Here is a 15,302-nt window from a genome sequence, read left to right as displayed (position 1 = left end):
CTTCGTATCGTCTGCAAACTTGGACATTAAGCTTGATTTTTTTTTTTTTTTTTTTTTTTTTGATTTGGTAGTTGTTGGCACATCGGCTTCTGTGGCCATATTGCACCTCCCAAGGTTTTTGCAGTACTTTGATCCAAGCCCGAGGCGGGAATCGAACCCGCAACCTTTGGGTTACCGGGCAGGTACTTTACCCACTCGGCTAGCCCGATCGGCTATTAAGCTTGATATACCATCATCATTATCATTTATAAATACAGAAAACAACAATTCTTAAGTCTTCTCCCAATAAACCATCCCTTTATCCATAGCAGCAATTTGCCTCCAAAGCCACACTGCTCCAATTTGTTCAGCAGTCTTTCATGTGTTATTTCTGTGTGACACCACGTCTCTGATATCCCAACAATATCTGCTTTTGATGTATTGAGCAATACCTCAAATTCATCAAATTTATATACCAAACTCCTAGCATTGGTGTATACACAAGTATACATGCACCTGTTCCTATTCTTAGCTACCCTAACACAACCTATGTACTTACTTGTACTGCAATGACTCCCAGCAGTCTCTGAAATACCCTGCATCTTGTTTCCCAGGCTGCTGCTCATTCCAATAGAAGCAGTGCAAGAATCACTTTCACCTCTGCCAGTGGCTAATGTTAATCTATTAGTCTTTTGTATCCCCCCCCCCCAAGCTAGCAATTTTCCAACAAGAATATTTGTTGATGCTATTGAGGCAGTTAAATATTCTTGCACCCTTTCTATTTAAGTGTATCCCATCCCTGTAGAAGCAGTCTCTCCTGTTAACAAGTACAGACCAGGCTGAAAAAAATTCTGCCCCTTGAGCCTTGCACAATCTTTCCAGGGCCAAATTGATCAACAAGGATCTCATCATATACTCCCTCCTATCATGTCAGGGCAGAATTGTAGACACTTTCAAATTCAACCCTAATTCACAGCTTTTTTTCAACAGTGACCTGTACTTGTTAAGTAAGTTTTGAATGTTAAATATGTTTTGAATATTATTGAATGGGAAAAAAATCTCACAGAAATATCTACTTATGGCCATTTTTAACTGTAAGTTTCGAAAACTTACAATTTAAAAAAATAATTATGTATAAAAAGCATTTAACAGTTTTCTATCCACTTTAGTCAAGTTATTTTTTGTGAAAATTAATGACTTACTAAATCTTCATTAAGTATTCTTTCAAATAAAGGGTGTTCAGTAAGATGTTTTATCATCCATTCATGAAGATCTCTGACATCAGTAACAGTATACAACATTCCCTATAATAAAGAAAGTTGTAATTTATATCATAATATAAATAAGACAAGGTAATTTGATTACCAGACAGAATGCAAATTCCTTCCTTAATACCTGTACAAAAATATAGTACAATATTATGCAGTTAATCATTAAAGATATCACTCTAACTGAATCATTATTATGGAGATTTAAAGGAAATTTTGTGATATACATTTAATACACAGAATGTCTCTTATATAAGACGTAAATGTGATAATTTAATGCAAGGCTTAAGCGATATTCAATTAAACATATCACTTAAACTTATATGATAATTTCAATATGTTACTTTGTATGGTAAGTTTAACAGAATTACCGATAACCCTCATATAAAACAGTAATTTGGTTCCTACAAAATCTTGTGTAGTGCAAAACTATGTTATATGGGACGAAGAACCAGTACAAAAAGGGGAATTATGCTCCAAAGCTAACAAAAATGCACCATTATTTTTATAATAGTAATAACTTAAATAGTAATAACTGAACAAATGTTTTACCTTACAAACTGTGATGTGTCATATATGTCAGATAATGTATGTTCATTTAATTTTCTTCCTCTTCGTTGCTGCTAAGAACAATCAAACGAGAACATTTTCTCTGTTGCAGAATATCTTCACCTTCTGAACTTTTCTCTGTCGCAGAATATCTTCACCTTCTGAACTTTTCTCTGTTGCAGAATATCTTCACCTTCTGAACTTTGCTCTGCAGCATCTAGATTTCGTCTACCTTCTGCTCGCTTTAAAAAATCAGTAATCTGGGTTTGTTTGCTTTTGCTTGATAGATATTTGTAAATTTCTTGGTATGGAGCTAAACATATTTGAAGCCCCCTTTTGAACTTTGTGCTCCTTTCAGTAGAAGAATCTGCATTCAAAAAATAAGATTCTAATTGCTCAGCTAGGTTTATGCTTTTTATAGTGTGAAATTTGGAACTTTCAACTGCGCTACCATCCCTGAATTGAATTGGCTTACCTCCGATGCCATTTCCATCAAATCCACTTCGCCGGCCTCTTTTTCTACCAATAATTCGTGAACGTCTTTATTAATCATATCATCAAAACCTTTCCCTCCTACCGACGTAGCAAGTTCTACTATCGCACAATTGCATTTTCTGCCAATTCGACCATATTTATGTAATGAACTGACTCTGGCCATACATTTTTCCAAAACACGCATTTGGTGTTGACAGTTTTACTTCTTTGAGCGATAAAGCTATGATTCCAATACAGTCACAATTTAAAAACTGTTTCCATGCCTCCATCACTTCAATAGATTTGGAATCTATTTTTTCCAAAATACTTTGTAATGATTTTCTGATGTAATGAGTTTTAGAGATAGATATAATGCCTTGATATAATGGCTGAATTAAGAAGTTGTATTAGGTGGTAGGAACATTACTTCAACGGTTGGATGATTTAAACCTTTTGGATGGCCTGGAGTGTTATCCAATAGTAATAAAACTTTGAAATCTAGATTTTTCCACTTTAAATACTTTTCCACAGTTGGCACAAAACAATTTAGAATCCATTCTTTAAAAAAAATCAGTAGTTACCCAAGGTTTGGTTTGGTTTTTAATGGCGCATTGGCAGCTGTGGCCATAATGTGCCAAATCAAAAATAAAACATACAAAAATATTGGTATTAATATTGGTATCAAAAAGGTAAATATGACACTATGGTTAAAGGTATAAAATATAAACTTAAATCTTTGTGTATAAATTGATCGAGTGTAAAAAGTTAAAAACGTCAGACATGTTGTCTCTGTCACCTAAAATCTGACTGAATGTAAATGGTTCAGCCAGATTATTAAAAGTTCTAAAAAAAAGATTGTCTAAAGACAGGGCATTCGATAAAAACGTGAGAAACAGTTAAAATAACGTTACACATCTCACACATAGGTGGGCCATCTGCCCTCAGCAAAAAGGAGTGTGTTAGATGGCCATGACCTATGCACAGCCAAACAAGAACAACTTCCTCTTTTCGGACCCTGTGTAGACTGGACTGCCATTCCATGATAACAGGCTTAATATGATGTAGTTTATTTGCGGTCTGTTCGTGCCAAGAGTCTTGCCATTGGGAACATAATTTAGAGCGTATTATTTGCCTGTAGTCTGTATAGGAGACTGACAGGCATTGATTATCCAGGGAAATGGCTGATTTGGCAGCAGCATCAGCCAATTCATTTCCCCAGATCCCAATGTGGCTTGTGATCCAGCAGAAGCAAATGTCAAATTCTGGTTCAACAGCAGAACAAAGCATCTGCCGGATCTGGGGCGGGACCAGATGAGAGTTGCACCTCATCGATACTAGAACCTGTAACACGCTCAATGAATCACAGTAAATCATGTACTTTTGGTAATCGCTATTTATAATGAACTCAAGGGCTATTTCAATTGCATGCAACTCTGCAGTATAAATGCTAGTTTCTTGTGGGATCTTAAATGATAATGTCTTGTGAGGAAATACGACAGCAGATCCCAAATAAGATTCTGACTTTGAGCCATCTGTATAGACTGGCAGAAAATCAGAGTACTGCTCCCTATGTGATGCAAAGAGTTGTTGGTAGACGGCCGGCGACATACTAGCGTTCTCCATGATCTTAAGGGAGAAGTCACACGTTGGCAGATGTGCATACCAGGGTGGAAGGAGTTGCCTTGGTGACTGGGCAACGTTGTCTACCGTCATGTTTAGTTCATTTAACAGCCCTTGGATCCTAATATCAAAAGGTCTGTTGGCAGTCCGACGGGTGTTATAGAGATTTTCCCAATGTGGCTCAAAAACTGATGCCCACGTGGGATGATCAGGCAGGGCTTTCAATTTAAAGGTGTAATGTAAAGACAACTGCTTATGTCGAAGAGATAGGGATGGTTCATTTGCTTCAACGTAAAGGCTTTGGACTGGAGATGTGCGAAATGCTCCTGTGGCTGTCCGAATGGCCTGATGATGGTATGAAGTACGCTATCTCTAGCAGATCCATATACCTGGGACCCATAATCGAGTTTAGAACAGACAAGGGCTCGATAGAGAAGAAGGGTAGACCGATCTGCGCCCCGTGAAGCTGACGAAAGGGCACGAAGGACGTTAAGCCCTTTAACACACCTTGTCCTAAGCTGACGAATATGTTGAAGAAATGTCAGCTTTCTGTCGAAAATAAGTCCAAGGAATTTGACTTCTGCTACGACTGGGATGTTGTTTTGTCCAAGCCTTAAATCTGGTTCAGGATGAAGATTATGTTTGCGACAGAAGTGTACACAAAGTCTTCTGTGATGAAAATCTGAACCCATTAGCCAATGACCAAGATGTAAGGTGATCAATGGTTTTTCTGCAGTTGCCTTTCAATGACCCTCATATTGCATGAATGACAAAATATAGTAAAGTCGTCAACATAGAGGGCATTGTTTATCGTGGGAGGAAGTTGTTCTGCGATAGTTTATTTTGATTGCAAAAAGCATGACACTTAGAACGGACCCTTGTGGGACTCCCTCCTCTTGACAAAACTCTCTCGAGAGAGTGGATCCTAAACGGACTTGAAAATGGCGATTTGAAAGGAAGTTTTTAATAAAGATAGGGAGGTTACCCCTAAGACCAAAGTTGTAGAGGTCTTTTAATATTCCAAATCTCCAGGCTGTGTTGTACGCTTTTTCAATATAAGAGAAAACTGCTACCAGATGCTTGGATTTAATAAAAGAGTCACGAATGTATGTTTCAAGTCGGATTAAATGATCCAAAGTGGTTCAGTCTCTTCGGAAGCCACACTGTCCTGGAAAGCAGACTATTTGTTTCCAAATACCACACAGGGCGGGCATTAACCATTCTTTCCAGGACCTTGCACGAACAGCTTGTCAGAGCAATAGAACGATAGTTACTTGGATTTCTAGGATCCTTTCCTGGTTTTGGGAAAGCAAGAACGACTGCTTTCCACCAGGAATCTGGAAATTGTTTATTAAGAAAAATTCTGTTAAACAAAATTAATAGGTGACACGGTGGGTATTTTCCCTTCATTTTCCGGATCTTGTCCCAGACTACTTTTGAGTTGGCAGTCTGGGTTATGGATGATGTAAAACGGATCCAAGATTTCCTTTGGCTCTGACATTGGATATAACGTGCTTTTGCACGTGCACGTTTAAATTATATTAGATTATTGGTCGTGGGATACTGGCGGAATATCCCCCAGGCTTTGTTTTGTGCCGTTTTTGCTGTTGTGCACTCTGAATTCCAGAAGCCTCCTAAGCATAAGTTCGGTCCGGTGTACTAGCTAGCGGCCAGCCTGTGAACACCGTTTTAGAGCTGTACCCTCGAAATGTAAGGAATAATGGATCTCGCCACGATGTTCATCATTACCTCAAAAGTCATCAATCATACTGCATGATGGAAGAGATAGGGAAGGATTGACCGGAACTTAGCTCTAGAGACTAAACATGAGTTCCACCACTTCAAGCCTCCAATAAGCAAAGTGGTGGTATTGCACAGGTTGATGAGAGTCATCTACAACCTAATACTGCCTAATAACATACAGGGGCAGCATTCCTCCATGTGGTGTGTGTGTGCCACAACTCGACCCCTGCTTACACCACCCAGGTTCACACCTGGGTGTTCACCTGCCATGTACTTGTGCATGGAGGTTATACCCAGGATTACTAACAGTCCCACCATCGTGAAGGTGCAAGCAGAGGATTTGTCTGTCACAGACCGTCTGGACTTTGCCGATATTGGGTCCACTTGGTTTGAGTGTCACCCGAATATCAGTTCCATCAGCGTTTTAGACTCCCAGGTAGCAAGTACAGCTTGTCTGGCATATCTGAGAGAATGTCTGTGACAACCTCAAGGACCAACGAGTTAATCTGTTCCTAGCACGCACGCTCGTAAAGTGGGAATTTATTTCCCATATACATAAAGTTAAAAATAGGGGTTATGTTTTCAACAATGAAATTAGTTAGCTAATTAGTTTGTTTAAACAATAATTGATTAATCCAAAGAAATGAAAACATTGCCTGTAAAATCAAGCAAATTATAATGACTTAGAAATGTTGAAAAGAATGTTTATTCTTCATCATCATCGACTAAATGCACACTCGTTAATCATTCATTATTGACTCGGCACTCAGTTTGTTGCACAATGAATTGTCCTCTTAATAAATGCTTGAAGAGGCATTTGTTTTCAAGATAATCTTCTCTTTTCTTTATAAATTTCAATAGCATGCATGAGCATTTTTTAACGGAACACACAAACACGATTTGTGCAGAGTAACAAGTTTACGATGATTAAAAAAAAGGAATGAAGAGAAGATTCTGAAAATTTCCTCATGATTTTTATACGATTGAAGATTTCAGTAAAGGGGAAACACGTTTCACCATAATAACATTTAAAAACCACACAATTCCAGCTATCGGTATTTTTGCAAATGCAAAATAACATGGAGTTTATAATTGCTTGCAGTAACAGAAAAGCCCAACAAACCGGAAGGTGCCGTTCAAAATTGGTTCTTATAACAGAACATATAACAATGAAAGTGTAGTGCATATAATGATTGATTTGAATTGGTAACTAATACAATTTACACTATAAAAACCACCTTTTAGAGAGTTATATAGTGAAAATTTCAACTTCTGAGGTAAAAAAAAAAAAAAAAAAAAAAGCAATGTGTATTGGATTCACATTACAATATTTTTACAATACAATGGTGTCTCTGGAATGGATTAATATCGTAAAGCGGGGTACACTGTATCGTATAGTTACGAGCGTGGTTTGAAATTCGGTATTTATGAATGTTCAGCATTCATTTTTTGTAATTAATCTTCATATTTTCGATTTTGTTGACATTTAAAAAATAAAACTCGTAAACTGCCTGTACTTGGATTTCAGGAGAGCTTTTGACAGAGTTGTGCATGAAAGGTTACTGTACAAATTAGAGAGCAGAATGCTATTAAGGGTAAGTTGCTAAAATAGATAAAAGGGTGGTTGAGTGGGAGAAGACAGAGAGTAGTAATGAATAGACGCTGCTTTTCGTGGAATACTATTAATAGTGGAGTCCCACAGAGTTCAGTGTTGGGCCCACTGTTGTTTTGTATATTTATCAATGATATTGATGAAGGTATATTAGGCTTAGAGTCAAAGTTTGCAGATGATACAAAGGTTGGGAAGGTTGTTAATGACAGTAATGACTGTGTGCTACTGCAACAGGATCTAGAAAATTTGAGTTTTGCAGATGGTGTGAGAAGTGGCAACTGAAGTTTGACAAATGCAAAGTACTGCATATGGGTAGAAGTAACCCCAGAGAAACGTACTAACTACGTGGGACTACACTTAGGGTGGTAGAAAAAGAAAAGGCCCTGGGAGTGATTGTGCAGTCAGATATGAAGTTTTCTGAGCAATGCAGACAGGCTGCCAGAGCAGGTCATTGGGTATTGACAATGATATAGGAATTTTGCTAGCAGGGAAAAGGAGGTGATTATCCTTTTGTATAAGGCAGTCAGGCGACACCTTGAGTACTGCATACAGGTCTGGAGGCCTCATTTTAGGAATAATGTAAAGAGTTGCTTGAGCATGTACAGAGAAGGGAACAAGATTAGTGAGGGAACGAAGGGGTCCTCTTACCTAGAAAGGCTTAAGTTCTGCAAATTGCAGCAGCTGGAGACTAAGCACCTGCAAAGTGATCCGATTGAGGTGTATAAGGCCTTGAATGGGTTGAACACACTGAATTCTGATGGTATTCTTCTTCCACTTGATCAAATTACGAACCTGAGGAGGCATAAATTCAAATTGAGGACAGACAGTTGTATATTTGATGTGTGGAAATTTGTCTTTTGCCAGCGGCTGGTTTAATTGCTGGAACGAACTTCCATCTCTCAATGTGGAAGTTGATAGCTTAAATAAATTAAATTCAAAGAAGAATTGGACAAGCGTTTAGAGGAAATGGATGAGTTAAATTGTTTTTTTTTTTTTTTTTTTTTTTGGCTGATGCTACACTTGCTTTCTTGCAACACATGCCTCTATTACTACTACTTCTACTAATACATTAATTCCTTGAATGCTTCCCATTTAGAATTTGCTGTTGGTAACATCATTAGTTGGCCTCACTAATGATGTTACTGATGATAGAATTTAAAAACTGTCTGAGACCACTCTAATCACTTCTGCGAAAGCAAAAATCCTTTCCTTTACTCCTGATGATAGTTAAATCTTTGAGTAAATCCCACATCTGTACACTGTGACCACTGCCACCTCGTGGTTCCTTTATCTGCAGATTCTTAATAGATGAATAATCACTGCTGATAATCAGATCAACAGTATTACTCCCTCTGGTTGCCTCTTGAATGTGTTGCTGTAGAAAACAATCATCCAATAAATCCAGAAAAGTCCTGCTAGTGTGCAGATAACCAACCCACAAGTTCCAGTCAATATTTAGGAAGTTAAAAATCCCCCAATATAAGACAATCTGATTTACTGGCCCACTCTATTTCTCTGTACAACTGTTCATTGTACTCATCAGTCATTAGGTCTTTATCACTCCTACTCTCAGTTTTGCTTTCCAGTGCATATGTCACAGCAAACTGACTCAATATTGCACTGACCACACATGTAAACTGAATGCACGTCCTCAGATTTTGTGTTTCTTAACAAACAGCATAACCCCTCCTCCTTTCCTATGCTGCCTATCCTTTCTGCACACATTGTACTCACCAAATTCCAATTCTGCATACCTTATATCTGTGTGACATCACGTCTCAGATATCCCAACAATATCCGCCTTTGATGTCCTGACCAGCCATTCAAATTCATCAATTTATTTACTACACTCCTAGCACCGGGGCACATGCAAGTATACATGCACCTGTTCTTACTCAGAGTTATCCTAACACAGCCCATGTATTTACTTGTTTCATGATAACTCCCATCAGTCCTTGAAATCCCCACAACCTTGCTTTCCAGGCTCCGGCTCATTCCAATTGCAAGAAACACTTCAATCTCTGCATGCGGCGACTGCTAATCTATTAGTCTGTGAATCTCCCCAAGCTGACAGTTTACTGACTCACCTAACATTGCCTCGATAGCATCAGCAAATATTCTTGCACCCTTTCTATTCAAGTGTATCCCATCCCTGTAAAAGTAGTCGCTCCCACTAACAAGCACAGACCATGCTGAGAAAAATGCTACCCCATGAGCCTTCCACAATCTCTCTAGAGCTGAATTGACTGGCAAGGTTCTCCTATCATGTCTGGGCAAAATTAACAGACACTCTCAAATTTAACCCTAACTCACAACAGGTGAGGCATATGATGAATGAAAGCAAGCTTATACAGCATCAGACAAAAAAAAAAAAACTTCCCATTTCACCCATCCGGTCACTCCAAATGTTTCTCTAGTTCATCCTTAAATTTTTTTAAGCCATCAACTTCCGCAACAACCGATGGAAGTTTGTTCCATCGATCAACTACCTGCTGGCTAAAGGCAAACTTCCGTCATCTATTCTAAAACTGCCATTCCTCAGTTTGAACCTATGACCATCAGGTTCTAAAACTGAGCAAGCAGAAGTATCCCATCACCATTGAGCTTGCTCAAGCTCATTGGTGATGGGATACACCTCAATCAGTTCAACTCGCACGTGCCTAGCCTCCAGATGCTGCAACTTGCAGAACTTAAACCATTCTTGGTAAGAACATGCCTTTGTTCCTTTCACCAATCTTTTTGCCTTCTTTGCAACTCTATATCCTTCATAAAATGAGGGGTCCAGACATGAATGCAGTACTCAAGGTGTGGCCTGCCTATTGCCTTATACAAGGGGATAATCACCTCTTTGTCTCTGCTAGCAAAATTTCTATATATCATTGACAAGACTCTATGACCTGCTCTGGTAGGCCATCTGCACTGTTCAGAGAACTTCATATCTGACTGCACAATTACTCCCAGGTCTTTTTCATTCTCTACTTCCCTGAGTGTAGTACCACACAGTTGTTCCGTTTCTCTTGGATTACTGCTACCCATACGCAGTACTTTGGATTAATTGTTAACTCAATGTTAAACTTTAATTGCTACTTCTCAGCCCTTAAATGATGATATCTGCACGTCATCGACTTTGGCCCCTGGCAGACACACAATGGTCCTATTCCACCTATCCTTTTTGCACAACGTATTTCCTATATGGTCAGAAAAAAGGTCAGAATGGTCAGAAAAATGGCAGCTATGCTTTAGCATTAGCATTAGTAGAGGCATATGATGCAAGAAAGCAAGCTTATTCAGCATCAGCCAAAAAGAAAAAAAAAAAAAACCCTCTCCCATTTCACCCCTCCGTTCGTTCGAAATACCTGTCTAGTTGAGCTTTAAATTTGTTTAGGCTATCAACTTCAACAACAAGTGATGGAAGTCGGTTCCACCAACCAACCACCCGCTGGCCAAAGGCAAATTTCCACACATCTATCCGACATCCGTCCTTCCTCAATTTGAATTTATGCCCTCTGAGGTGATTATTCTGAGAAAGATGAAGAATCCCATTGGCATTGAGCATGCTCAAACCATTCAAAGCCTTATACACCTCTATCAGATCACCTCGCCAGTGCCTAGTCTCCAGACTCTGTAATTTGCAAAACTTAAGCCTTTCTTCGTAAGAGCAACCCTTTGTTCCATTTACTAATCTTGTTACCCTTCTCTGTACCCGTTCCAGCAGCTCTACATCCTTCTTGAAATGAGGCCTCCAGACCTGTATACAGTACTCAAGATGTGGCCTAACCATTGCCTTATACAAGGGAATAATCACCTCCTTATCCCTGCTAGAAAAATTCCTGTATATCATTGACAAGACACCATGAGCTACTCTTGCAGCTCGTCTGCACTGCTCAGAGAACTTCATATCTGCCTGCACAATTACCCCCAGGTCCTTTTCATTCTCCACCACTGTCAGTGTAGTACCGCAGAGTTGATACATTGCTCTGGGGTTACTGTTTCCATTATGTAGTACTTTACATTTGTCAATGTTAAACTTCATTTGCCACCTCTCAGCCCATCTGTTCAACCTTTCCAGATCCTGTTGCAGCAGCATAGCGTCAGTAGTGTCCTTAACGACCCTGCCAACCTTTGTATCATCTGCAAACTTAGACATTAAACTTGATATCCCATCATCAATATCATTCATAAACACAGAAAACAACAATGGACCCAACACTGAACCTTGAGGAACTCCACTAATAACATTAGTCCACGTTGAGCAGTGTCCATTGATTACCACTCTCTGTCTTCTGCCACTCAACCATCCCCTTATCCATAGCAGCAATTTGCCTCCAATGCCACACTGCTCCAATTTGTGCAGCAGTCTTCCATGTGCAACAGTATCAAAAGCCTTTCTAAGATCCAAATATATAATATCAAAGTTATTCCCTGCATCCAGTTCTTTTGTGACTACATCATAGTATCCAATCAAATTGGTCAGGCAAGACCTGCCCTTAACAAAACCATGCTGCGTCTGAGCTATAACTGAATTCTTGTCTAGATGATCCTGCAGTGCTTCTTTAACCAGTGCCTCTATTAATTTACCTGGAACAGAAGTTAAACTAACAGGTCTATAATTACTTGTGTCAGCCTTTGATCCTCCTTTGTGAATTGGGGTTACATTTGCACATCTCCAGTCTATGGGTACCTCCCCTGAGTCCAAAGAAGCTCTCACAATTATGGCTAGGGGTTTGCATACTTCCTTTGCTGCCTCCTTTAATATAACTGGATAGATCCCATCCACCCCAGGTGCCTTTTTTATGTTTATCCTCAACAATCTCTCCTCCACTTTCCTCTCAGTTATTACAAAATCATCCAGCTCACTGCCAATGTTTACTTTACCTACATCATTCTCCTTCCTGAATAACTGCTCATGCGTGAATGTAGATGCAAAATACTCGTTTAGATTGTTAGCCACCTGAGCAGGATCCTCAACTGTTGAACCATCAATATCCAGTGGACCAATCTGATTCATCCCTTTCCTTCTCGAGTTCAAGTATGTAAAGAACTCTTTTCTGTTTTTCTTTGCATCCTTTGCCAAGGATTTTTCGTAGTCTGCCTTTGCCTGCCTAATCTCCTTTGTGACTTGGTTACAGACCAACTTATATCTATCATAGGCTTCCATGTCACCCATTAATTTGTATGTATCCCATGCATTTTTCTTCTCTGCCACATGTCTCATTAGTTCATCTGACAACCATTTAGGCCTAAACCTTGAACAATATTTCTTAGTTGGTATGTAAAGCCTGGTAGCCTCCAAGATTAGTTCCTTGAATGCTTCCCATTTTGAGTTTGCTGTTGGTAACATCATCAGTTGGTCCCACTGTATAGAATTTAAATACTGTCTCAGACCATCATAGTCGCCTTTACGAAAACAAAAACCCTTCCCTTTACCTCTGATGGTAGTTACCTCCTTGAGTAAATCCCACTTCAACACACTGTGATCACTGCCACCTAGTGGTTCATTTATCTGCAGGTTCTTAATGCATGAAGAATCACTACTGATAATCAGATCAAGAGTATTGCTCCCTCTTGTTGCCTCACGAACATGCTGATGTAGAAAACAATCATCCAATAAATCCACAAAAGCCTTGCTAGTGTGCGAGTGACCAACCCACAAATTCCAGTCAATATCTGGGAAATTAAAATCCCCCATTATAAGACTCTCTGATTTACTGGCCCACTCTATTTCCCTGTACAATATCTTATTATACTCATCAGAGTCATTAGGCCTATAGCACACTCCTACTCTCAATTTTGATTTCCCTATGCTTATGTCACACCAAACTGACTCGACACTGCCCTGTCCATCGATGTCGACTGGCTTCACTTCCTTGGACTTTATGTGTTTCTTAATTAATAGCATAACCCCTCCTCCCCTCCTGTCCTGTCTATCCTTTCTATACACATTGTATTCCCCAAATTCCAGTTCCGCATTACTTATATCTGTGTGACACCACGTCTCTGATATCCCAACAATATCTGCCTTTGATGTTTTGAGCAATACCTCAAATTCATCAAATTTATTTACCAAACTCCTAGCATTGGTGTACACGCAGGTATACATGCACCTGTTTCTATTCTTAGCTACCCTAACACAACCCATGTGTTTACTTGTAACGCAATGACTACCAGCAGTCTCTGAAATATCCTGCATCTTGTTTTTCAGACTTCTGCTCATTTCAATAGAAGCAGTGCAAGAATCACTTCCACCTCTGCCAGTGGCTACTGTTAATCTATTAGTCCTTGTATCCCCCCCAACTAGCAGTTTTCCGACCCACCTAACAAAGTGTAAGATATTACACCCGGGAAACAGTAATCCCAAAATAACTTATTCACTTGGTGGAGTTCAACTAAACCCAGTACTGGAGGGAAGGGACTTGGGCGTGTTACGATACGGTCAGACATGAAATTCTCTGAGCATTGTAAACAGGTTGCAAGAAAGGCCCGTGGTGTCCTATTGATGATCTATCGAACTTTTGCAAGTAGAGATAGGGACGTGATAATCCCATTATATAAGGCTTTTGTTAGACCACACTTGGAATACTATTCAAGTATGGAGACCGCACTTAAAGAAAGACATTGAGCTTCTTGAAAGGGTGCAAAGACGGGTAACTCGCCTGGTGAGATCGGCAAAAGGGCGTCCTTATGAAGAAAGACTTCGAGTATGTGGGTTGCAGAGTTTGAAAACTAGACACCATAGAGGAGATTTGATTGAGGTGTTTAAGGCTCTGAGAGGCATCAGTAAAATGAATGAGGATGAAATTTTCAAGATTATAAATGATGCTAGAACTAGGGGAAATGTATAGATTTGACTGCAAGAAGTTTTATTTTAGCCAGCAAGTTGTGGCTGGCTAAAATAACTGTCAGCCTCTACCACATGGGTGGTAGAGGCTGACAGTTCGGGGAAATTCAAAGGTCATCTGGATAGTACCTTCAGGTGAGGGAAGGGCATAGGATGATAGGTTTAATTTCCTTTTCTTTAATTAATTATTATTATTTTTTTTTTTATCATTGTTTTATTCGGGTGTTTTTTTGTTTTTTTTTAGGTGGCTGGTCAGCATAAGCCATAGGCTTTCTTGCACTGTGCAGCCATTACTAATACTAATACAGAGAGGTCTGACTGTATTTCTGTTCATCAATAGAAATTTAACTTAAACACACCTTATATTTGGATAAACAGTTTTTTTTTGTTTTTTTTTTTATGTATAAAATATGATGTTAGCATCAATACAAATATGGATGATAGCTTAATGGTGTTGTTACACTTAGGCAGCAATCTTCAAACAACCAAACAAAGAAATCTGATACAATCAATAAAACCGCTAAAGACAAACTGGATTATGAGTAAAAGTAAAGTAAATAGTTAAGGACAATCCATCATTTGATAACAACTGTGAGGAAATGAACAGCATCAATGTTACATTACACGTAATCATTCGACAGTACCACATTATGATCAATTTCTACCAGTTATGCAAAACACAGTAAAATCAGAAAGGCTTCACAATAATAAAAAAGCAAAACAGAAAGAAAAAGTACTCTTCAACAAAAAAAAAAAAAAAAAACATCAGTAATGCTAATTTGTGCATGATGTGGTGTTAACTAAATATATTGACAAATAAAGTGGAGTAAAAGTTGAAGTAAATAAAATGAAATCAAAATCCACTCATTATTTAAAGTGAAGTTAAAACAGCATGAATATAAGATTACTGATAGTGAAAACTGGTTGGAAGGAATTCTAATTATGCCTTTCAATTTCACATATACAGTCGGTCTCTCTTTAACCAAAATCTGTATAGCGAATTCTTTTGATTTCCCCTCGGTCATTACATTGCAAATAGCTTCCGTAAAATGACGCAAATTTCCATATAACAAACTGACTTCGAGAGACCTGGTAACGCATTGTTCGCCCCTCTAGCATTTAGGCAATAGAGCTCATTCTGTAGAAAGCATGAATTAAGAGCTAGAACATTCCACAATTTAGCGGTGCCCGTAAAACCTATACAACCGTCTCTACTGTA

General features: G+C 38.9%; 1 protein-coding gene across 2 annotated transcripts in view; it reads right to left on the bottom strand.

Moving 5' to 3' along the window:
- LOC150087101 (tRNA (guanine-N(7)-)-methyltransferase) overlaps window positions 1-15,302 on the bottom strand; it is a 249,410-nt gene that overhangs the window by 78,893 nt on the left and 155,215 nt on the right. The window contains exon 5 of one of the 2 annotated variants that reach the window (XM_090372957.1): window positions 1,182-1,283. The exons of the other annotated variant lie outside the window; for it this stretch is intronic. Coding sequence (XP_090229083.1) covers window positions 1,182-1,283 — 102 coding nt within the window. The remainder of the gene's footprint in view (window positions 1-1,181; window positions 1,284-15,302) is intronic. 2 annotated transcript variants of the gene reach the window in all.

Source organism: Mastigoproctus giganteus, chromosome 4, assembly GCF_048544385.1.
Source record: "Mastigoproctus giganteus isolate SK-2022 chromosome 4, ASM4854438v1, whole genome shotgun sequence".
NCBI classification, from domain to species: domain Eukaryota; kingdom Metazoa; phylum Arthropoda; class Arachnida; order Uropygi; family Thelyphonidae; genus Mastigoproctus; species Mastigoproctus giganteus.
The sequence above is the reverse complement of the archived record's forward strand: the minus strand, read 5'-3'. Positions and strand labels throughout refer to the sequence as shown.